The following is a 26130-nucleotide window of genomic DNA, read 5'->3' as shown; positions in this document are numbered from 1 at the left end:
ACTCATTACTACTAAAGATAAAGATATCATACACAAATGGATACCTAAGGGGACTAGGATTTTGGAAACTAACGAATATGGACCCAGAAGAATTTGGGTACCAAAAATTAGAAATTAATCTATGTTTGTAGGAAAATGAGCATTGCTACAAGGCACGGGAAACAAATTCAAATTCATGATACCTTGATAGTGGATGCTCAAGACACATGACCGGAGACAAAAATCGGTTCACAGAGCTTAACGCCAAAAATGGAGGAGAAGTGACTTTTGGTGATAATTAAAAAGGTCACATCGAAGGTATAGGTACTATAGGTAATACCTCTTCTATACAAATTAAAAATGTTTTATATGTGAATGGATTAAAGTATAATCTCTTAAGTATTAGTCAATTATGTGATAAAGGATTCAATGTCATATTTGAAACAAATAGTTGTAAAGTTATTGACATTGCATCTAATCGAATTATGCTTGTTGGTCATAGAATAGGAAACATATACATGGTGCATTTAGACTCTATTGATATGACTAATTTATTCCTAGTTGCTAAGGATGAGCATGATAGTTGGTTATGGCATAGAAGACTAGGACATGCTAGTATGAGTGTTTTGCAACGGCTAATTCAAGGTGATTTAGTTCGAGAGTTGCCTAAACTAAAATTTGATAATGATAAAATCTGTGATGCTTGTGCTAAAGGAAAACAAAAGCGAGTTTCTTTTAAATCTATTAATGATGTATCAACTAGTAGAGTATTACAATTGATCCATATAGATCTTTTTGGGCCAACTAGGACTATTAGCTTGGGTGGAAAACAATATGCATTTTTCTTGGTAGATGACTGTTCTAGATATACTTGGGTTCTATTCTTAAGTACTAAAGATGAAGCATTAGAAAAATTCATCACGTTTTCAAAAGTAATCCAAAACGAAAAATGTTACTCTATGACTAGTGTTTGGAGTGATCATGGAACTGAATTTGAAAATCTTGGATTTACTGAATTTTGTAATTCTAATGGTATTAGCCATAATTTTTCAGCACCTAGAACCCCTCAACAAAATGGAGTTGTTGAGAGGAAAAATCGAACTTTAGAAGAAATGGCTAGAACCATGCTTTGTGAAAACAATTTGCTAAAATATTTTTGGGCAGAAGTCACAAATATCGCTTGTTATGTTATTAATCGAGTAATGATTAGGCCTATTTTAAAGAAAACTCCATATGAACTTTTCAAAAATAAAAAGCCTAACATTAGCTATTTTCATCCTTTTGGATATACATGTTTTGTTTTAAACAACGGTAAGGATAATCTTGGCAAATTTGATGCTAAAAGTGATGAAGGAATTTTTCTGGGTTATTCCTTAAATTCTAAAGCTTATCGAGTATTTAATAAAAGAACTTTAGTTGTAGAAGAGTTTATACATGTTGTTTTCGATGATAACCTCCTTCCGAAGAAGGATTCTTGTGTGAATGATGATGTAGGTATTATAAATACAAATGACGTTAGACATGATGATGGAGAACCATAATCAAAGGAAGAAATGAAAAATGAGGAAACTCATGATCCTCTCGAGAATCCAACCATTGAAGAAAGAGAAGTCTCTTACCTAAGGGAATATAACTATGTCAAGGATGGTGAGATTATAGGTGATCCATCCAAAGGGGTAACAACTCGATCCTCACTTAGAAATATTTGTAATTATGTGGCATTTATCTCATGCATTGAACCTAAGAATATTAAAGAAGCATTAAAAGATGAACATTGGATTATGGCTATGCAAGAAGAGTTAAATCAATTTCAGAGAAGTAAAGTATGGACATTAGTTGAAAGGTCTAGTAATAAATCTACTGTAGGTACTAGATGGGTGTTTAGGAATAAGCTTGATGAAAGTGGTAATATAGTGAGAAACAAGGCTAGACTTGTTTCTCAAGGCTATACTCAAGAAGAGGGCATAGATTATGATGAAACATACACTCCCGTAGCTAGGATGGAAGCAATTAGAATGTTATTAGCATTTGCATGTTTTCATGAATTTAAATTATATCAAATGGATGTTAAAAGTGCATTTTTAAATGGTTTTATAAAGGAAGTGTATGTGGAACAACCTCCAGGTTTTGAAGATTTAAAATTTCCAAATCATATTCTTAAATTAAGAAAATCTCTTTATGGTTTAAAATAAGCTCCTAGAGCTTGGTATGAAAGATTGTCAAATTTTTAATTGAAAAAGGTTTTTCAAAAAGGAAGGTTGACACTACATTGTTTTTAAAGCATAAAGGTAAAGATTTATTAGTAGTTCAAATTTATGTTGATGATATAATATTTGGTTCTACTAATGATGTTCTTTGCCAAGAATTTTCTAAGCTAATGCAAAGTGAATTCGAGATGAGCATGATGGGGGAGCTCTCATTTTTCTTGGGACTCCAAATCAAGCAAAGAAAAGATGGCATCTTCATCAATCAAGCTAAGTACGTCAAAGATATGCTCAAGAAGTTTGGACTGGAAAATGGGAAGCCACATAACACTCCAATGAGCTCATCGACAAAGCTTGACATAGATGAACGAGGTAAATATGTGGATTTTAAATTATATAGGTCAATGATTAGTTCTTTGCTTTATCTAACTGCAAGTAGACCAGACATTATGTTTAGTGTTTGCTTATGTGCTAGATTTCAATCATGCCCCTAAGTAATCACATTTACTAGCTGTTAAGAGGATCTTTAGATACCTTAAGGACACTCCTAGTTTAGGACTTTGGTATCCTAGAGACTCTAGCTTTAGCTTGCATGCCTTCTCTGATACGGATTATGAATGATACTGTAACAACCCGATTTTCAAAATAAAATTTAATTAAAATTGGAGGGTTTAATTGTGAAAATTTGGCGAAAATTTGGGACTGAATTGAAAGATTTTAAAACTTGGAGCTTGTTTTAAAGTTAAAGAAAATTCAGGGACCAAGCCCTGAATTTAACCATGGAGTGTCGACAGACAATTGTTATATGCTTGATTTCTGTTTTGAAAAACAGAAATCAATTTCACAAATCCTTCCTCACGCACACAACTTCCAAACTCGATTCCGACGCCGTCTGAATTCCAATCGTTGTTTTGAAACCACCGTTGTGTTCATCATCGAGCGAGGAGCAAACCCTTCAAATTAATTGAAGCGAAACGCGGCCAAACGTCGGGAATTTCCAGTCAAAGTAGCGACGGTTTTGTTAGCTCTATCGCCGAGAAAATCTTAAATTCACCGCTGATCGTTGCTCTGTTTACGACACCTCCCGCACCATCGTGTTCCTTGTGCCGTTCCGAGTTCACCGGTGTCAATCTTGTCCGCCGTAGACGGCGGCGCGTGAGGAGGTGGTGCAGTCAAAGATTCGGCCGATTTGAAATCGAGCTCTCCGCCGTTCAAAAATTTGAACCGATCGTTGTAAGTATCTCGAAATCGCTCAAAATAATTTTTAGAAATTTATTCGGGATTTTTAGGGCCCCGGAGGACGCCTCACGCGCCACACGCGCCGCCGCAGGGCGAGTGGCTGCTGGAAACCGGTTTAACCGGTTCTGACCGGTTTGATCGGTCTGAACCGGTTTGACCGGTCTGAGCCGGTTTGACCGGTCTGACCCGACCCGACCGTTGACCCGACCCGACCCGACCGTTGACCCGACCCGACCGTTGATCGTTGACCGTTGACTTTCTTTGACCAAAACTTAAAATGGCTTTGACCGAGCATTAAACGACCGTTAATCTTTTCCGAGTATACCTATCCTGATAGTTTTCGACGTGCCAAATCCGTTTCCGTGGTCCGTTTTGTCAAATTCGAATCCGAAGGTCTCCAAATCTATGGTCAAAGTGGTTGACTTTGACTTTGACCAAGAATCTGAATTTTCAAAAAGTCATACTTTATGTTTTTCGACGTCCTGATTCCGATTCCGCAATCCGTTTGGCCAAATTCAGACTCGAAATACCCCAAAATGATAGTCAAACCCAAAAAATGCTTATATACTTAAGAATTCTAGCTTTGAACAATTAAGTAAGATTTGGGGCTGATTAATTATTATTGTTTGAAGGTACAAGAGACTCTCCGGATCGTTCGATAGCTCGACCCAACTCTTCTAGATCAGTTAAACCACGTATACCAGTATTCACTCGTAAGACTCGTAAATTTTATGATTTTAGAGATTTATTTATGTTACCCATTAGTAATATAGTGATATTATAAATTAGGTTCGAAAACTGTAGCAGAGCGTGGTGAAACCAGCAATCAGTAGATCCACGATTTGAACATATTATCGAGGTGTGTTCCCTATTTATTACTGAACTGTTTTATTTGTTTTAATATGTGGTACACTGAATTCTTTGGTTTTCGTATTGTTGATGCACCGATTGAATGTGATGATTTATGGATTATGACTGTTATCTGATAATTGTTTTGAAATGGTATATGATTACCATGTTTATGGATTTATGGAATTTATAACACGGTGCAATTGAATTTTTGGAATACGAATTTATAAAGTACAGCTCTGATCAAGCTGGAAAATTTTACAGACCTAATGTGACTCTTAGGTAGGCTCTGCGGCCCTGAGATTATTCTCGGGTAGGCCCTGCGGCCCTAAGATGTGTTCTTAGATAGGCCCCACGGCCCCGAAATCTATCTTGGGTAGGCTCTCAGGCCCTAAGATGTTCCCTTAGGGTAACGTTTTTTTTTAAAGAGATTTACTGCAGTATAATTTTATGAGACTTATTGGACTATGATTTGTTTAGTGTACCTATAGTGATTTTATGGTAATATTGGGACACACTGAGCCTAGCTCATTTTTCGAAAATATTTTTCCCCTTTCAGATACTGTTGGTTAGATACCCTGGATTGAGCACTTGGAGGATCAACATATCTCTTGAAGTATATCTGATTGTAATGTTTTTACCTTGCAAGTTGACTTTATTTTGTTGACATGGACCTTATTTTAAAGTATGGGATTTTAATATGATGACACTTTTGCTATTACTATTCGGGTTATCGTGATTTGATTTTTTTTTTTAAGATATGTTTTAAATTAATTTATTACTTATTGATATTATATTTACAAGTTGGGTTTTGATAGTATGATTTATTATAATTTCATGTCATTTATAATGTGATTTTACATTGATTTAATAACGGTTTCGGAAAAATGTCTTTAAGAATCATAATGTGATCCACTAGACTTAGTCGAACGCATAGGCCTGGTCTAGGGGGTTACATTTATTGGTATCAGAGCTTTTGGTTTTTAACCCTCGGACTGTGTATGAGTCCACATGGAAGATACGATTTTGAAATATTTTACAAAACAAGATACAAAGGTCATGTCACAAAGTTATTAAAATTTTTAACTGTGTTCGAGACTCCAAGTGCTTATCTAACCCTAAGTTTTATCTTCTGTAGTAAACTTGAGATCCATAAAAATGAGTGCTAGACGTGGTCGTCGAACTAGCCGTGGACGAGGTCGAGTGGCTAGATTTGCAGATCCGATCGATGAGATACGAGTAGATCCCCCACCTCCGATAGGTGATCCTGCTCCTACGACCCCAACGAATCTGCCTCCTACCGATGGTATTGGCATGACTACACCGATCATAGGAGCGAAAGATATTGAGTCAGAATCTACCGGAGTTGCTTTGGATGAGACTTTTGGTAGACAATTTCTGGAGTTGATACAGGGAGCAATCAGAGCTGCTGGTGTTGTATCTGAGGTTCCTATTTCACAGACTCTAATTGCTAATGGGGTCAGGACTTTTGGAGGACAGCTTGGAGGAATTCCTACTGAAGCAGAAGATTGGCTACAGGATACAGAAAGACGCATGGATCAGTTGGGTTTGGACTCAGCAAAGAGATATTTGGGGGCAGTAGCGATGTTAGATGGAAATGCCCACACATGGTGGGAGTCAGTGACCAGTAGTGTTTCTACTGATCGTTTGACATGGGATTTCTTCAAGGAGCGCTTTCGGAGCCGATTCTTGGGTGAGCGCTACTTAGTCTAGAGACGACAGCAGTTTCAGGACTTGGTTCAGGATGACATGACTGTTTCAGAGTATGAGATAGAGTTCTTGAAATTGTTAAAGTATGGAATCAGTCTGGTGTCTACCGAAAGAGATCGATGTCGTAAATTTGCCTTTGGACTCAGATACGAGCTACGTAGGCAGGTGGTAGCCCTTCAAGATGAGATTTTTGATGTGCTGGTAAGCAGAGCCAAGGATGCTGAGGAGATGGAGGCGTTAGCTTCTGGTAGAGAGCGTGTTGATCAGGAGCGATCTAGGAAATCTTTTGGCCCTACTGAATCATCCGCACATTCCGGTAAGAGGACTCGTACTTCAGCCCCTCAGAGGAGCAATACACGCTTCAGGCCTACTGTATCATCACCTTCAGCTGTTAGTAGAGGTGGTTCTTCGGTTCCGATTCTAGTGCCTCAGTGTGACTTTTGTGGGAAACGGCACACGGGAGAGTGTTATAGGAAGACCGGAGCATGTTTTCATTGTGAATCTAGTGGACATTTTCGGAGGGATTGTCCTCAGCTAGCTTTGTCTGAGCGGATCGCTACCCAGACTCCTGTGCGTTCTCAGACTACAGTACATACTCCAATTAGAGATCGTAGCTAAGTAAAGGCTCGTGGTTCAGCGTCCAGGACAGACAGTAGAGCTCGACCTCAGCAAAATAGAGGGCCAACAGTTTCTGAGGCTAGACAGCCAGCCTTGGTTTATGCCACTAGACGTCGGGATGACAGAGATGAGCCTGAGGTTATTGCAGGTACATTTACTATTTATTCTATCCCATACTTTGCATTACTGGACAATGGCTCCACTCACTCCTATGTATCGAGCTCAGTATCTCGAAACCTTCAGATTCCGATAGAGAACGCTGAAAATACTGTTACAGTTACGAGTCCAGTAGGACAAGCGGTATTAGTGAATAAAGTATTTCGGCGTTGCCCTCTCGAGGTTCAGGGAGAAATTTTTCTCGCTGATCTTATGGAGCTTCCTTTAGAGGAGTTCGATCTAATTCTTGGAATGGATTGGTTGAATAAACACAAGGTAAAGCTGGATTGTGAATACAAGCGGGCTACTCTGAAGACTTCAGATGGTTGGACTGTCGTGTTAATTGGTGAACGGCGTGGCTATCTCTCCAATATAGTTTCAGCGATGGAAATTGATCGTATGATCCGGAAGGGATATGAGACCTTCATTGCTTGTATTTTGAACACCAAAGGTGCATTGTCCACGATCGAGGAGATTCGTACAGTTAGCGAGTTTCCTGATGTTTTTCCGGAGGAGTTGCCTGGGTTACCTCCTGATAGAGAGGTAGAGTTCGAGATTGAGACTTATCTGGGATCTTCACCTATTTCTATGGCACCTTATCGTATGGCTCCAAAGGAACTTAAGGAGTTGAAAGTCCAATTGCAAGAATTATTCGATCGAGGATTTATCCGACATAGTACTTCACCATGGGGAGCTCCAGTTCTATTCGTGAAAAAGAAGGATGGGTCGCTAAGATTATGTATTGACTATCGGAAATTGAACAAGATGACGGTCAAGAATAAATACCCATTACCCAGGATTGATGACTTATTTGATCAATTGCGAGGAGCTACTGTATTCTCTAAGATTGATCTTCGTTCGGGGTATTATCAATTGAAAGTTAAAGGATCTGATGTTGCAAAAACGGGCATTCGCACTAGATATGGTCATTATGAATTTTTAGTGATGCCTTTTGGTTTGACGAACGCTCCTGCAGCTTTTATGGATTTGATGAATCGGGTGTTCCGACCATATTTGGATCAATTTGTGGTGGTCTTCATTGACGATATTCTGATCTATTCTCGTACTGAGGCAGAGCATGACGAGCATTTGAAGATCGTTCTGCGGACTTTGAGAGAGCATCGTCTATATGCCAAACTAAGCAAGTGTGAGTTTTGGCTTCAAGAAGTGTCATTTCTGGGGCATATTATTTCTGCGCGAGGTGTTCAGGTTGATCCCAGCAAGATAGAGGCTATTATGAATTGGAAACGACCTAAGAACGTATCTGAAATCCGTAGTTTCTTGGGCTTGGCTGGTTATAATCGACGTTTTGTTGAGGGCTTCTCGATCATTGCTTCTCCTTTGACAAAGTTGTTAAGGAAGAATGTGTTGTTTGACTGGGGCGAGGCACAACAGGAGAGCTTTGAGAAATTAAAGGCGGTTTTGACTCAAGCACCGGTGTTGATTCAACCGGAGTCCGGGAAGGATTTTACAGTGTATAGTGATGCTTCACATTCAGGACTTGTTGTGTTTTAATGCAGGAAAGTAAGGTGGTGGCTTATGCATCCCGTCAGCTGCGGCCGCATGAGAGTAATTATCCTACTCACGATTTAGAGTTGGCAGCAGTAATTTTTGCCTTGAAGATTTGGAGACACTATCTTTATGGAGAGAAGTGTTACATTTTCACAGATCATAAGAGCTTAAAGTATCTTCTGACCCAGAAGGAACTTAATTTGAGACAGCGTCGCTGGTTAGAGCTTCTAAAGGATTATGATTGCGTGATTGATTACCACCCTGGTAAAGCTAACATTGTAGCAGATGCTTTGAGTCGAAAGACGGTATCGGAGTTGAGGTCTTTAATGGCCAAGATGAATTTATATGACGATGGCACTTTGTTAGCAGAATTGCAAGTTAAGCCGACCTTGGTTGATGAGATCAAAGCTAAGCAGCCCCTTGATAGCTCCTTGCTTTCCATCTTTGAGCAAGTAGAGCAGGGGACAAACACAGATTACGCAATTGATCAGGATGAAGTTTTATGCTTTAAAGGTAGATATTGTGTGCCTGATGATGCTGAATTGAGGCAGACTATCCTTACTGAGGCTCATAGTAGTCCATATGCTATGCACCCCGGAGGAGATAAGATGTACCAGAATTTGAGAGAGAGGTATTATTGGATTGGTATGAAGAAAGACATATCTGACTTTGTGGCTAGGTGTTTGACTTGTCAGCAAGTTAAGGCAGAACATCAACATCCATCAGGTTTGTTACAGCCTATCAAGATTCCTGAATGGAAATGGGAGCGTATTACTATGGATTTTGTTACTGGCTTGCCTATGACTCCTTTGAAAAAAGATTCAGTTTGGGTGATTGTTGACAGACTTACAAAGTCAGCTCACTTCATTCCTGTGCGAGTAAATTATACTTTGGATAAGCTGGCAAGATTGTATATTTCAGAGATTGTCAGATTGCATGGTGTTCCATTGTCTATTATTTCTGATCGAGATCTGAGATTTACTTCGAGATTTTGGAAGGCGTTACATACGGCTTTGGGAACAAGATTGGATTATAGTACATCCTTTCATCCATAAACTGATGGTCAATCTGAGAGAGTAATTCAGATTCTATAGTATATGTTGCGGGGTTGCGTAATCGATTTTCATGGTAGTTGGGAGAACTTTTTGCCGTTGGCTGAATTTGCTTACAATAACAGTTATCAGACCAGTATTCGTATGGAACCCTATGAAGCGCTCTATGGGCGTAAATGTCGCACTCCGATCTGTTGGACTGAGTTGCGTGATAGGAAAACGTTGGGACTTGAGTTAGTGCGAGAGACGGAGGACACAGTCAGATTAATCCGTGACCGTCTGAAAGAGGCATTTGATAGGCAGAAATCATATGCAGATCAAAGAAGGAAGGATATACAGTTTGAAGTGGGAGATCGGGTCTTTTTGAAAGTTTCACCCTGGAAGAAAGTATTAAGATTCGGGCGTAAGGGTAAATTGAGTCCAAGATTTATTGGACCATTTCGTATCTTGAAGAGGGTAGGACCTGTTGCATATCAGCTTGAGTTGCCTTCTGAGCTAAGTCGTATTCATGATGTCTTTCATTTATCAATGTTGAGGAGATACCGTCCAGATCCAGGTCACACTATTCAGGTTGAAGAAGTAGAGCTGAGACCTGATTTGTCATATGAAGAGGAGCCCATTCAGATCTTGGAGAGAGATGAACGAGTTCTTCGGAATAGACGAATTCCAATGGTCAAAGTTCAGTGGAGGAATCAAGGCCCCTCAGAAGCTACTTGGGAGACATTGGAGTCAATGGAGGCTCAGTTTCCTCAACTATTCTCATAAGGTAAATTTCGAGGACGAAATTTCTTGTAGAGGGGGAGAATTGTAACAACCCGATTTTCAAAATAATATTTAATTAAAATTGGAGGGTTTAATTGTGAAAATTTGGCGAAAATTTGGGACTGAATTGAAAGATTTTAAAACTTGGAGCTTGTTTTAAAGTTAAAGAAAATTCAGGGACCAAGCCCTGAATTTAACCATGGAGTGTCGGCAGACAATTGTTATATGCGTGATTTCTGTTTTGAAAAACAGAAATCAATTTCACAAATCCTTCCTCACGCACACAACTTCCAAACTCGATTCCGACGCCGTCCGAATTTCGATCGTTGTTTTGAAACCACCGTTGTGTTCATCATCGAGCGAGGAGCAAACCCTTCAAATTAATTGAAGCGAAACGCGGCCAAACGTCGGGAATTTCCAGTCAAAGTAGCGACGGTTTTGTTAGCTCTATCGCCGAGAAAATCTTAAATTCATCGCTGATCGTTGCTCTGTTTACGACACCTCCCGCACCATCGTGTTCCTTGTGCCGTTCCGAGTTCACCGGTGTCAATCTTGTCCGCCGTAGACGGCGGCGCGTGAGGAGGTGGTGCAGTCAAAGATTCGACCGATTTGAAATCGAGCTCTCTGCCGTTCAAAAATTTGAACCGATCGTTGTAAGTATCTCGAAATCGCTCAAAATAATTTTTAGAAATTTTTTCGGGATTTTTAGGGCCCCGGAGGACGCCTCACGCGCCACACGCGCCTCCGCAGGGCGAGTGGCTGCTGGAAACCGGTTTAACCGGTTTTCAACCGGTTTGATCGGTTTCAACCGGTTCGAACCGGTTTGACCGGTCTGACCCGACCCGACCGTTGACCCGACCCGACCTGACCGTTGACCGTTGACTTTCTTTGACCAAAACTTAAAATGCTTTGACCGAGCATTAAACGACCGTTAATCTTTTCCGAGTATACCTATCCTGATAGTTTTCGACGTGCCAAATCCGTTTCCGTGGTCCGTTTTGTCAAATTCGAATCCGAAGGTCTCCAAATCTACAGTCAAAGTGGTTGACTTTGACTTTGACCAAGAATCTGAATTTTCAAAAAGTCATACTTTATGTTTTTCGACGTCCTGATTCCGATTCCGTAATCCGTTTGGCCAAATTCAGACTCGAAATACCCCAAAATGATAGTCAAACCCGAAAAATGCTTATATACTTAAGAATTCTAGCTTTGAACAATTAAGTAAGATTTGGGGCTGATTAATTATTATTGTTTGAAGGTACAAGAGACTCTTCGGATCGTTCGATAGCTTGACCCAACTCTTCTAGATCAGTTAAACCACGTATACCAGTATTCACTCGTAAGACTCGTAAATTTTATGATTTTAGAGATTTATTTATGTTACCCATTAGTAATATAGTGATATTATAAATTAGGTTCGAAAACTGTAGCAGAGCGTGGTGAAACCAGCAATCAGTAGATCCACGATTTGAACATATTATCGAGGTGTGTTCCCTATTTATTACTGAACTGTTTTATTTGTTTTAATATGTGGTACACTGAATTCTTTGGTTTTCGTATTGTTGATGCACCGATTTAATGTGATGATTTATGGATTATGACTGTTATCTGATAATTGTTTTGAAATGGTATATGATTACCATGTTTATGGATTTATGGAATTTATAACACGGTGCAATTGAATTTTTGGAATACGAATTTATAAAGTACAGCTCTGATCAAGCTGGAAAATTTTACAGACCTAATGTGACTCTTAGGTAGGCTCTGCGGCCCTGAGATTATTCTCGGGTAGGCCCTGCGGCCCTAAGATGTGTTCTTAGGTAGGCCCCACGGCCCCGAAATCTATCTTGGGTAGGCTCTCAGGCCCTAAGATGTTTCCTTAGGGTAACGTTTTTTTTAAAGAGATTTACTGCAGTATAATTTTATGAGACTTATTGGACTATGATTTGTTTAGTGTACCTATAGTGATTTTATGGTAATATTGGGACACACTGAGCCTAGCTCACTTTTCGAAAATATTTTTCCCCTTTCAGATATTGTTGGTTAGATACCCTGGATTGAGCACTTGGAGGATCAACATATCTCTTGAAGTATATCTGATTGTAATGTTTTTACCTTGCAAGTTGACTTTATTTTGTTGACATGGACCTTATTTTAAAGTATGGGATTTTAATATGATGACACTTTTGCTATTACTATTCGGGTTATCGTGATTTGATTTTTTTTTTTAAGATATGTTTTAAATTAATTTATTACTTATTGATATTATATTTACAAGTTGGGTTTTGATAGTATGATTTATTATAATTTCATGTCATTTATAATGTGATTTTACATTGATTTAATAACGGTTTCGGAAAAATGTCTTTAAGAATCATAATGTGATCCACTAGACTTAGTCGAACGCATAGGCCTGGTCTAGGGGGTTACAGATGCAAATTAGATAGGAAAAGCACCTCTGGTACTTTCCAATTTCTTGGAAATATGTTGATTTCTTGGTTTTCAAAGAAACAAAATTGTGTTGCATTATCTACCACAGAAGCAGAATATATTTCATCCGGTAGTTGTTGTGCACAAGTTTTATGGATGAAACAACAACTTTTTGATTATGGAATTGAAGTAGGTACCATTCCTATCAAGTACGACAATACTAGTGATATTTGTCTCACTAAAAATCCCATCCAACACTTTAGAACTAAGCATATTGAAATTAGACATCACTTCATTAGAGACCATGTCGCTAAGGAAGATGTAGTTCTAGAATTTGTTAATACTTTGCACCAATTAGCGGATATCTTTACAAAACCTTTAGACAAGGAAAGATTTTGGACACTTAGGAGGGAATTAGGTTTAACTGGCCTATCTTCACTTAGTGTTTAAAATAATTTTAGCACTTTTAAGTATAAATGAAAAATGCTTATAATAATAATTTTTTGTTGCATTCTTTGCTATTAGTTAGGGGGAGTTTATGTTGCTTGATGAAAATTAATTTTATGTTCAAATGAAATTTAAGGATTAATTTGATTGATTGAACATGATTAATTTTCATTATATTAGTTGCCAATACTACTAGAGCTAATTAATTTAGCATTTTAAGTGTTTGAAACAGATTTTTGACATTTTTGTGCTTCATGCATCGATACACTTAATAGTGCATCGAATGCATCCCTTTGAATGTGCATCGATTCATCATGTTGATGCACCGATGCACGCCTTGAATGTGCATCGATGCACGAGGTCATGCATTGATGCATCCGTCGGGTTCTGGGTTTAAAAGGCTTATTTTCTCATTTGTTTCAAACCCTAAAACTATATCCTCGTCAACCGTACGCCCCTCTCACTCTCTAAATCCTCCTTTTGCTCAAAATCAACATAATTTTTTCAGAATCTTCGAGCTTTTCAACTCCTAATCCTGCTTTAATCATCAAATCGTGCAAAACAACATCACATTCCTCTCAAATCCGAAATTTTCAAGGTAATATTTCAAAAACTTCTATTTTATTGATTTTTTGATCTTAGGACTAGTTTTAATTAGTTCTATGATGAACATTATATCGGGCATTGAATGTTTGATGATTACAAACTAGTTTTTACAACTAATTTCATCAAAAACTAACAAATTTTCAAAGATTTTTCTGAATTTTTCGAAATAAAAAAATTTATTATATCGAAAATCTGAATTTAATTTTTAAATTTGATGTTTTTTTATTTAATTATGTTGTTTTCATGAAAACTATACATATTAGGGTTATTTTCAAATAGTTTTCAAAAACCTTGCCCATTAGGATTTGATTTAGCGAACCTTGAATTATTGAGGACTCAATTGAGTTTTGGGATTGATTAAATTACATACATGTTTTCAAATTGCAGGTTATATTCCTTTTTCCGATTCTTAAACCATGTCTAATCCCAAATGCCCTAGGACTTCGTCGAGTCGTTCTCGTTCAAACCAACCTCCTAATACCGTTCATCCTCCACCTTCATCTCTATTAGGATCTTGTTTTAACATGCTTGAGCGTCGTAGAGACGAATTGTACTCTAGGTACAGAAATTCTTTTCAAACTTATAGAATCCGGGAAGAGTGTATTCCTTCTCTTCACGTTATGATAGATATTAACTTTGAATACCTTCCGATTCTTAAAGCTTGGAAGTTTGATAAATTGTTGCAGCTCAAACCTATCGTTTATCAGCAGTTAGTCCTCATTTTCTATTCCAAAGCGGTATGTATTCAAAACAAAACTCAATGTGGGACTATAGCCATTAGATCATATCTTTTAGGCCAATATATTAATATTGACCCCGAGACTATAGCTTTTCGTTTTGGGTTAGATGATAATGGGTCATATAATGAGACTGAAAATATGGAATATCCCTATGTTCCAAACTCTAGTGTTAGTACTCTACGATCTTACACGATCGTTTTCTCCATTTGATGATCTCTTGGTGGTTTAGACCATCCGGAGATAGGTACTCCACACTTCGTGCTAGGGATTTATGGTGGATGTATTGTATTAAAAATAAAAATCAAAATAAATCTGCCCCACATTATATTCAATCAACTAGTGGACATCATAAACATTGTTCCTTCAAAACATGTTGAAACATTGATTTATGGATATCTTCTTATTAACCTCTCTATCAAACTTGGTCTAGACGTCTCTCTCGACAATCCTATCCCACTCCAAAACCAAATCAATCTTACTTCCTTGAAGAAAGCGGATTGTAAACAAGACGAGGAAACCGATCTTTGGGTATTTTGACCCGGTAAGCAAACCCCGGGAGCTAGCTCTTCATGAGCTGCTCCTAACTCTTCTCGTTCTCCTCCTCCTCCTCCGGTACCGGCTGCTGACGATGATCCTGAGTTTCAACAACTTATGCAAGATATCGACAATCACGTTCCAAACGATAAGCCTGCACCGGAACTAGCTCCACAAAAGGATCAAATGCCTCCGTATTTTCGTTCGGTTTTGGAGACATTTGATCTACGGTATGCTTCCATCGAGTCCCACTTGACTGCTACTCACGAAGCAGTAAATCAACGCTTAGACACTTTGGAAGCTCGACAGATGGAATTTCAAAGAGAGATGCTTTCACGTATGGATATTCTCTCTCTTGATATGCAAGCCCGATTTTCTCCTCCGCCTCCCGATCCTTCTATGGACGAGTAGATCTTGTTTTGTTTTGGATCATCTTTGAACTTTTATTGTTAAAACATTTTGAATACTTTGGGGATTATTGTTTTCTTTGGATTGTTTGACTTTGTTTGGAGATATGATTTGGATGTTTTATGGATTTTAAACTTATTATATATTGGTTTGGTTTGAATTTTCATTTTAAGCTTAATGTTTATTAATTTTTGCATCATTTCCATATTAGTTGCATTATGACCAATTTACCATGTCACATTGATTATGAATATTGATTATGAAACTAATGGCTAATCTCTCTTTTGATCTTTTATCTTAATAGCTTAAGCTATATTTCAATGTTAATCAATTGGCTATGTTTTTTTTTTCAAAACCTTCTTTCACTTGGTCTTTGAGTCTTTTTGATTTAACAAAAAGGGGGAGAAGTGATCAGTGTTAAAATGTTTTTAAAAGGTGAGAAGTGTTATAGTAAGGGGGAGTAGTAATTTTAAAATTGATTTCAAAACTTATCTTCAAAGAAAATCTTAAAATTATTCAAGTTTTTTGTTATATAAAAAAGGGGGAGATTGTTGAAAACATTTTGATGTTTCGATATAACAAATTAAGTTTAAATGAATTTTAATATTTTACAAATGATTTTCTAAGTATATTCGATTTAATTAATCGAATATCAAATTATTACTCAAAGTCTTTCAAGTTCAAATTCAAACCTTACTAAATGTGTAAAATTGTGTTTTATACTTAAACTATTTTTGAAACAATTTTCACAAAGTATTTTGAACCAAAATCAAGCCTAAAATCAATTTTCCAAAGTAATGCACTGATGCACCAATCCATGCATCGATGCACCGATTAATTTTTCAAACATCGAATGCATTTTATGCATCGATGCACATACCATGCATCGATGCACTCAGTGCATTTGATGCATCGATGCACAAGACCATGCATCGATGCACTCAGTCTTTATCAAAACATCGAATGCATTTTATGCATCGATGCACTTTTAGTGCACCGATGCACTGAGAGTCCAACGGTCAAAATATTTGAATTTTACACTGATGTACCGATACACCTAGGGTATGCATCGATGCACTGACGCTCCCAACTGCTTTAATTAATTGTTTTCACACTTAAACGGCTCTATTGACTCCACTAATCATCCCCAACGTTCAGAATCATTTGAAGGTGTATTTAAACATGCTTAGAAGCCATTGATCAATAACAAGAAACAACAAGCAACTAGAATCAAGAGATAATCAAAGAGAAAGCATCAAACCTCAAGTTTGAGCATTTCAAGCCTATTTTTCATTCAATATTCATTTTGCTTTCAAGAACACTACTTGTACTCAATTGTATTCATTTTTAGTGTTCTTTTCTTTGTTCTAGAATTGTGCAAACAAACTACCTTATGAGAATTTCCTTGTAAGTTTGCAAATTTGTAATCTTCTCTTTGAGAAAGAGTGTTCTCAAGAATTGGGATATATTCTTGAGAGAGTTGTAAGGTTATCTCTTTGGCCTCAAAAGAAAGAAAAAATTAGTGAATTTGTTGGAAAATCCTTAGTATGGATAGCTAAGGTAGTGGACGTAGATTTTGGTTGAGAAAGTCGAACCACTCTAAATCGCTGTGCAATTTCTTTCAATTTTCTGCAAAAGCTTTCACTAAAATTTTAATTGTCAATTCACCCCCTCTTGGCCGATTCCATCGATCGATTAACTCAACAGAAATATCAAAATACTCAAGAACAAAACTCCTCATACTTTGATGGGCTGGTGATTTTTAATAAATAATGCGATAGTGAGATCAATCAAGGATGAAATTTCGGTACCCAAACAGGGATGAGTCATGGAAGTACCTACATTAGGGCATGACCAATGACCCATATCATGTTGAGATAACAAGGTTTGGACCAAAAAGACATTGAGAATGAGCCTCAAAACTTGGAGTGTCATGGACATGCCATGAATTTGAACATAGCTTACCTTGTGGAGAAAATCATTCAAGCATTAATTAGCTGTAGAGTCATGGAAAAATAACTCTGATAGCGCAATTAAGTTGAGGGAAAAAATGGGCATCAAGGTCATGTTCCTGAACACAGCAAGAATATGAGAAACGAAACATCTTTTATGATACATTAATGCAGATAAAAGAAAAAGTAAAAACAAAGATATAAGATGATCATATAGCTCTTCAGGGATACAAGCTTGAAATTTTAAGTTGCTACACTAATATCTGAGTAAACCTTAGAGAAGAGTGGTCAAGTAGAAGAAGACCAAGTTCTCCACTTTGGAGTCAAAGAAAAATTTAATCAACATTTATGCATTCATGAGAACATCATTTACATAAAAAAATGCATTACATTGATACATTTAATTGAATTCGTGTTTCACACATAAACACATGATTTTTATAGATCTTTCAGTGAAAAGGAAAGATCCATGATGTCAAAATCTCAGCTAATGAAAGCTAGAATTCAAACCTCAAATACAGGGAATCATGTTTAGAGAGGCAGAACCTGAAGAACAGGTGGCTCAATCCATAGAATAAGCATTACTTTGAAGTGGGGCATGTTGCCCGACCATTAAGTCGTTTTATAAATTTAAAAAATGAGAAAAGTTTCTCATTTAGTGTATTCAGAAAATGAAATTTTTGAAAAGTAAGAAAAGTTTATTACCTAGTAAACTATTCCCAAATTTGGTAAGTCCTTCGAGCTATCAGTAAGTCTCTCGAGCATGATGCTTAAATCATTCGGGTTATATGTAAGTCTTTCGAGCAAGAGATAAGTTTGTCGGGCGATCCATAAGACTTTCAGGTAGGATGTTTTCACATGTCTCTCAAAAAATGAGAAAAATTTCTCATTTAAATCTGAAAATTAAAATTTTTGAAAAGTAAGAAAAGTTTCTTACTTAGTAAATTGTTTCCAAAATTGGTAAGTCTTTCGGGTTATCAGTAAGTCTTTTGATCATGATGCTTAAATCCTTTAAGTCATCTATAAGTCTTTCAAGCAAGATAATAAGTCATTCGGGTCATCCACAAGACCTTTGGGCAGGATGTTTTTGCATGTCTCTTGAAAAATGAGAAAATTTTCTCATTTAAATCTGAAAATTGAAATTTTTGAAAAGTAAGAAAAGTTTCTTACCTAGTAAACTATTTCTAGGATTGGTAAGTCCTTTGGGCCATCAGTAAGTCTTTCGAGCATGATGAGTAAATCATTCGGGTCATCTATAAGCCTTTCGAGCAAGATGATAAGTCCTTTGGGCCATCCATAAGACCTTCGGGCAGGATGTTTTCGCATGATTTTCCAAAAAAATGAGAAAACAATTTCCAAAGTCTCTCATCAAAAATCTTTTCTGAAAAATTAAATTTTTAAAAAAATAACCAATTCAAAGTCCCAAAAAGAGAGAGGTTCAATTGACACTCAAGTCGAGGAAGATTCCCATATTTGGTGGTTGTGAGACAAATTTCCACAAGAAAAATCATTTTCTAAAGATTATCCTCCCAAGACTTTCAGGTATGATGTTTTCAAATTCTCAAACACATACTAACAGGGGTTAATGTTTAATATTTAGATTTTATATTCTTGAAGACAAGAAAAGTGAATCGAACTCGATTCAATCTTCCATGAGGAATAGTGGAATGAATCAACGTCCCCATATATGATATTCCCTTAAGAAGAAGCAGAACAAATCCCTCTCTTTCAAGATTTGATCTTCCTTGAGGAACAGTAGAACAAGTCTGCCTCGATTCAATCTTTCCTGAAGAACAGTGGAATGAATCAATGTCCCCATATTTGATTTTCCCTCAAGAAGAAGCGGAACAAATCCCTCATTTTTAAGATATGATCTTCCCTGAGTAACAGTGGAACAAGTCTGCCTTGATTCAATCTTCCCTGAAGAACAGTGGAATGAATCAACGTTTCTCAATCTGATCTACACTGAAGAAACAAGTGGAACATATCCCTTATCAGATTTTAAAGCGCGGAGATGGTACCGAACAAAAACGCATTGTCTTTTATCTTTGCCCTATTCTTGTTAACACAAGAATGGGCAAAGAGAGGCAGCTGTCAACACCTATTTTCATCCAGAAACCCTTTTTATTTATTAATATTATTAATATCATTATATTAATATTATTATTATTTATTTTCACATACCAGAATTACATGCCAAACCGAGCCCAAAACTACAACTGAAGTAGGCCTAAACTAGCAAAAGCCTAGAAAATTTAGGGTTTTAGAAACCCTAACTACATCAAGCATCCAAGCATCAGTCGTCGCCGCCAAGGCATTCCAAAAACATCCATGCGTGCTCCCAACGCTGTGACTCCACAGCTTCCAAGAGTTAGGCCTCCACGCGAGCATCACCGTACCACCACCAGCACCAAATTCGCTCCTCGTCAGATTCATGCAAAAAAAGGAAGAAAAATTGATGAGATGTAAAAGCACCTTCTTTTTTCTTCTCTTTCATTTTTAAGGAAAGATTTGTAACAAAGGAAAAAATAAAACTCTGGAAAGAAATCATAGAGATAATGCTTTTTTTACTCGAATTATAAAACCTACAAACAACATATAAGAGGGATTCGGTTCGAATATACAACAAAAAGTCCCATATTCAAAAAGGAATACAACCATCAAGGTATTTTTTTACCTTTTGTGTCAAGCTCTTCTTCTTTTATTTCTCTGGAAAACAGAAAAAATAAAGTCTAAAAATGAACAAACTATTTTTTTACCTTAGTGGTAAAGCCCTCGTCGGTAGAGAGTGGTCGTCAAAAAAGGGGAATGAGACTTCCTTTAGGAGTTTTTGGTTGCCGAAGGTCCTAAAGGTTGAACCTTTCGACCGTTTAGGGGCTCTTTTTTAGTTTAGAGGTGTTTTGGGTTTAGGTTTAAGGTTAAAGGTGAGAGATTTTTTAGGTAGGTTTAACATCAATGATGTCCAAGGGGTAAAACTCCGCTGATATACGACGGTGTTGGTTTTTTCCAGTTCGGTCGAGAGTTTTTTTAGAGGGGTTTGTTTTTTGGGGCTTTTGGGTTCCAATTGTGGCTAGGGTTGAAGAAGGGGAGGCCTTAGGAGGTTGTTGGAGCAAGGTTTGGCCATCGATGTACGGTGACCGATCGATTTTCTAAAATTTTTAGGTGTACCGGTGAGAGAGGAGGTAGAGAGGATTTAAGAAGAAATAAAATAATGAAAGAGAGGCTAAGGTTTCCTCTTTGCCCAAAATAACTAAAATGTGGTATTTATACGTCAAAAAATGGGAAAATCACGCATAACCCCTCCCTTTTTGCCGTGTTTTTACAAGCTAGTTAACAAACCTCTACGTTTTTTATTATTTTATTTTTGTCACTTTATTTTCATTACTTTTAATTTAGTCACTAATCTGTTATATTCCATTCTTGCTTGTTTTGATTTCAACCCTTTATTTTTGTTTCTTTTAATTTAACTAATAACATACTAACATTTTATTTTTATTGTTCATACTAACATTTTATTTTATTGTTCATACTAACATACTAACATTTTATTTTATCATTCGTACTAACATACTAATATTTTTATTTTATTGTTCATACTAACATTTTATTTTATTGTTCATACTAATATACTAACTTTTATTTTATTATTTATACTAACTTACTAACATTTTATTTATTTGTTCAAGCTAACCCGTTAACTCCCTAATATTCGAATATTCAACGACCTTGCGGTGACCCGCCCTAGGGTACAACCCACATTATTTATGGTCCAGGTTAAACTGTTATTTAAAATGAGCCCCCAACTTTTAAACTTAATATTAAATATTCATGTTTTTACTATTATTTTTTATCTTTTTGTTCATACACTTTAATTTTCGGTATTTTATTTTTTTTGTCTCTTTAATTTTCTGCATTTTATTTTAGTTCTTTAAAGATTCCATCACTTATTTTTCTATGTCCTCATTTTATGCATCTTACTTTGCACTTCATTTTATTTTAGCCACCAATATTGCTTGTGGTTTATTTATTTCCAGCATCTACGTTTTTTATTATTTATATTTTAAGACTTGTTCATTTCGTTTTTTTTTCATGCTTTAAATTTTGGCCATAAACTCACAAAATGTTCATGTTAGTCCCTCATTTATACAATTAGAGAACAAAAATTGGATTTATATTTTAGACATATTAAGAATATGTGTTCTCTCTAAAAAAATTAAACGAATATTATCTTGTACGGGAAACTTATGTAAACGCACCTTAACTAACAAAGAATGTGTTTTCAAGAATTGACCACACAAAATAATATTTTTTTCTACTCCAATGGTTTCTTTATTTATTTCATTCACTCTTTTACATATATATTAAATATAATTTAAGAATAACATGGTAACGATCTTTGGTATAGAAAATCCATAAAATACGCCTTAATTAGCAAGAAGTGTGTTTTTTAAGATGGTTCGTACGAAATAATACTTTTTTTGAAAATTTTTAATAGGATCATAATTTAAATGTATATTCAAATTTGTCAATTTCAATATTCAGATGATGTATATTCGCTTAGATACCGATTTTGGGCGTTGTGGGGTGTTAATCCTTTCCCACGCGTAATCGACTCTCGAACCCTTTTCAAAACAAGTTTCTGGTTAAACGCATATCCCTTTTTATCTTTTAAAAATTATTTTTCTTAAAATTATTTTAAAAGATATATTTTTTTGTTATTCGACGTACCTAATCCAAAGGTCGATGGCGACTCTGAATCTATTTATTTGTTCTTTATTTTAAAACCCAATATTTTTAAAAAAAATTAAGTTGGATCACATCCCGCCATAGCCCTAAAAAAGCTTAAGGACCTTTCCGACATTGCTACTATTAGATTATCCTTATTTCAACTTCATAATGTATTTTTATTATATGATATGATCTAATTATTCTTAAAATCATTAAATTTATCATGTGATACTAACTCATTTACGGAGAGGATATGAAAATTAAATTGCATAAACGAATTTAAAAGGTTCTAATAATAATTTTCTTTTTAAATTAGGTTGTATATATTTATTGAATTAATTTTGGAGTGATTATAAGGTAATATATGTCCAAAATCTTTCTTAATTATTGACAATGCACGTACATCCTAGAGAAACTATTGTTCATTTTCGTAACCTCTAAGAAGAAGAACATTCTCGTTTATCATGTAACCCTCTCAATGAATTTATTCATTTATACTTTGTTTAGAGTGAAAAAAAATGAGAATGAAAATATTGAAAATAAATTGATCAAATTACATGATAAAAAATCTCATAATTTGATTATCACTCATACTATGACAAATCGTACTATGACAAATCATATTATGACAAAGTTGATTAACTCAATATTAATATTATTAATATGGGATAAGTACAATACATTATTTGTTTAAAGATAACTCTCAACCTCTTGACATTGGACACTCGCATCCCTAGAATTTATGATGTTTGAATCTAGATCCTCAAGGAATAATAGCAATTCCTTTACCACAAAGACCACGTGGTTCGTGACAATATTAATGTTTAGATAGCATCATTTTGCTAATCAAAATCCTCAAAATCTTAAGCTCCAAAAATGTCAAGAGATAAATAGATGAAAAGGTCAAGTAGGAAAAAAATATGGGTTAATTAATACTTTTTAAATCAACAAAATGATGGTGATTCAATTTTGGGTTCAATTTTGAGAAAACTAAATCAACAAAATGAGGTGATTCTGATAAACAATAAGATGGTGGCTTCTGGGAAAGAATAACACAATGATTGTTGGAAATCTATTATATTTTTAAAATTTATTTTTTTTAAATTTCTTAGTGTAAGAGTTTCGAACTGATAAAATATGTAAAATTTGTGAACTAAATTTTTAAACCTAAGATCGAATTGAGATAACATGTAAAGATGAAAGATACAACTTATTATTATACAAAATTTAAGATCCATAATGGGATGATGAAAAATATAGTTTACCCTTAAAATTATTCACTCTTTTATTTAAGTCTTATTTGGCAGATGTTTCTGACAATTGTAAATTTATAGTATCCGTAGATACATCAATTGTACCAAAAAATAGAACCACCCAACGAATGGATGAATCTTAAAGCTAACCCTACCAAACTTTACGTACTCGGTCGTGCTTTGACCAAAGTATTAAAACAAGAAAAAAAATCCCATTTGATTTGCAAAGTCGAAATCAATGATTCAATATATCTTAAAATGGGTCACCCGGATCCATTGGCAGGCACAAAACCCTTCTCCCACGTGTAGAAAATGCCGACACACGTGTGAGTTGATCCCCATAAAGAGAACATCCTTGTTCTAGTTTTTCTTGGGTAAATGAAGTATGCAGTCATCTAATTATTCACACAATTATGTTTGGTCACCCATATATAGGTATAGGGATGGGATCCGAATCCGACGAGTTCTGATCTCACCCAACCCGATCGAATAGGATTTTTTATAAAAAAAAATTAGGTTCGGGTAGGGTCGGGTCGAGTCAGATTTTTTAGAAGTTACGTTCGGTTTGGGTTTACAGTGAAAAATACTCAAGCTGAATCAATAAGAATATATAATTTTACAGTTATATTTAGAGATAATTACAATAATGTCTCTCTATATATTAATTTTTTCAATTAGATCTTTATTTTTATTGAATAAAAATAATGTTTTTTTAATAAATATATTATTTCGGGTTGAGTTGGGTTTAGATTTTATCTTAAAAAGTCGAATTGGGTTAGGATTTTATCTCAAAAGGTCAAGTTGGGTTCGGGTCAGGTGGAAGATATATGATTTTCAGGTCGAGTCAAGTTGATCGAAAATCCTACCCTACACGACCCATGCTCATCTCTTCCCATATATATATTTTAAATCATATTTGATATTATTTTGATTATCTAGAGTTAAAAAATAAATAGATCTGCTGACATGATATTTTTTAATTCTTTTTAATAATGATGTGATATTATCTTGTGGTGACAGTATCATCACTAATTTTTTGAATGATGAATGAATAAATCAAAACTAACATATAATATTAGATATAATTTTAAAGAAACTAGTCTAATAACATAAAATGTAATCACACAAATAGGTTAATGATTAAATACAAAATTTACCCTTTTTTTCAAGACTTAACACCTAAGGAAAGTGTAAATTAAAAAATAAATGAAGGGGAAAGAGGAGCTACTAGAAGACTCAGCACCTCTTCTGCCACGTCAAACCGCGTTTTTTCCCTCATCGCTCGTTTTCTACCTACTTACCTTTGTAAAATGTAATTAATTAATTAATTAATTTCATTTTGGATTATGACAAGTTAACACCTAATCTTAAAATCACCCAGCCCAGCTTCCAGGAAATTTCTCAACTCTCATTTCCCTTTAATCTATTTAATCCCAACTTTTACCTTGTTGTCTCTGTCATTGTCTTGTTTCATAAGTTAATACAGATTGAACTCTCTGTTTTTGTCAACCAGTTTGTGAAATTATCTTCCATTGGAGATGGAGAACAACCAGCAATCCTTTTGGCAGTTCAGTGATCAACTAAGAGTCCAAAATTCAAACTTGGCTAATCTTTCACTCAATGATTCCATATGGAGCAACGCTTATCTTCCCAAGAGGCCTGATGAACGGAGGAATTTTGATATCAGAGTCGGCGGTGACGTTAATTCCCTCACCAACTTGAAGCCAAAGGTCTCCGATTTCAACTCTCTCAGTAACGATGGGTGGAAGATTGGAGCCACTAGCAACAACGGCATCGGGTTCGGTCCGGTTGGATCTCAGAAGAATTTAGGAATCAACGGAGGGTTCAATAAAGGGATTTATTCAAATCCAGTCAGCAACAATAATTTCAATGTTAATTTGAAGGCTAACAAGAATAAAGGAGAGGAGAATCATGGAAGCAAAAATGGGAAGAAGAAGAAGAACAATAGCGACAACAATAGCAACGAAAATAAGGATAAAGATGGGAAGACTTCTGCTGATAAGAGGTTTAAGACACTGCCACCATCTGAGTCTTTGCCGAGGAATGAAACTGTCGGCGGATATATCTTTGTCTGCAACAACGATACTATGGAAGATAATCTCAGGAGACAGCTCTTTGGTATGTCTTTGGTCATGTTCTTTTCCTCTGTAAAAGTGTTGTTTTTGAGATTCAGTTCTAATTTGTTGCTATGAATCATATGCAGGATTGCCTCCACGTTACCGAGATTCAGTCCGGGCAATAACTCCGGGCCTGCCTCTGTTCCTCTACAACTATTCCACCCACCAACTCCATGGAGTTTTTGAGGTGCCGACACTATTTCTTAACTCTGATTACTGTTTTTTTTTTTTTTGTCCTAACTGTGTTTGAAAATTATAATAATGGTCCGATGTTATTCTATTCAGGCTGCAAGCTTTGGTGGATCAAACATCGACCCAACTGCCTGGGAGGACAAGAAATGCGCCGGCGAATCAAGATTCCCTGCTCAGGTATTCATTTCATTATTACAATTTATATAACAGCAAATTATGTTATTTTTAGTATCTTTGGAGCAATACCAAGGGTTTTGATTCTCCTCCACAGGTTCGTGTTATTACAAGAAAGATCTGCCAGCCACTTGAAGAAGACTCATTTAGGCCAATTCTCCATCACTACGATGGTCCAAAGTTCCGGCTTGAACTCAACATTCCGGAGGTAAAATTTTCACTTTAATGCTAATCTAGAATTTTTCCTAGTTTTACCAACTTGGGTTAATTTTACTTATGCTGTTAAAATTTGCAGGCACTTTCCCTGTTGGATATATTTGCTGAGCAAGGTGCTAGCTTGGGTTCTGATTTTAATTTCTGAGCAAGATACTTGAGCAAACTTGATACTAGGAATACGTATACACGTACACGAAGATAAGAGAAAGA

The 26130-nt window shown here is 36.0% G+C and overlaps 1 protein-coding gene across 1 annotated transcript; it reads left to right on the top strand.

The window, feature by feature from the left end:
* Nucleotides 1-375: 375 nt before the first annotated feature.
* LOC120120306 (B2 protein-like) lies at nucleotides 376-26130 on the top strand. Its single transcript, XM_039139962.1, has 8 exons — nucleotides 376-384; nucleotides 6015-6024; nucleotides 21516-21535; nucleotides 24735-25339; nucleotides 25425-25525; nucleotides 25624-25707; nucleotides 25802-25912; nucleotides 26000-26130. Exons 4-8 carry the CDS (start codon nucleotides 24739-24741, stop codon nucleotides 26063-26065), a joined length of 963 nt encoding a protein of 320 aa, XP_038995893.1. The 5' UTR covers nucleotides 376-384; nucleotides 6015-6024; nucleotides 21516-21535; nucleotides 24735-24738; the 3' UTR covers nucleotides 26066-26130.

The sequence above is a fragment of the Hibiscus syriacus genome, unplaced genomic scaffold (genome assembly GCF_006381635.1).
Source record: "Hibiscus syriacus cultivar Baekdansim isolate YM2019G1 unplaced genomic scaffold, ASM638163v2 tig00110338_pilon, whole genome shotgun sequence".
NCBI lineage: Eukaryota > Viridiplantae > Streptophyta > Magnoliopsida > Malvales > Malvaceae > Hibiscus > Hibiscus syriacus.
Note: the sequence above shows the minus strand (reverse complement) of the source record. Positions and strands in the feature narration are given on the sequence as shown.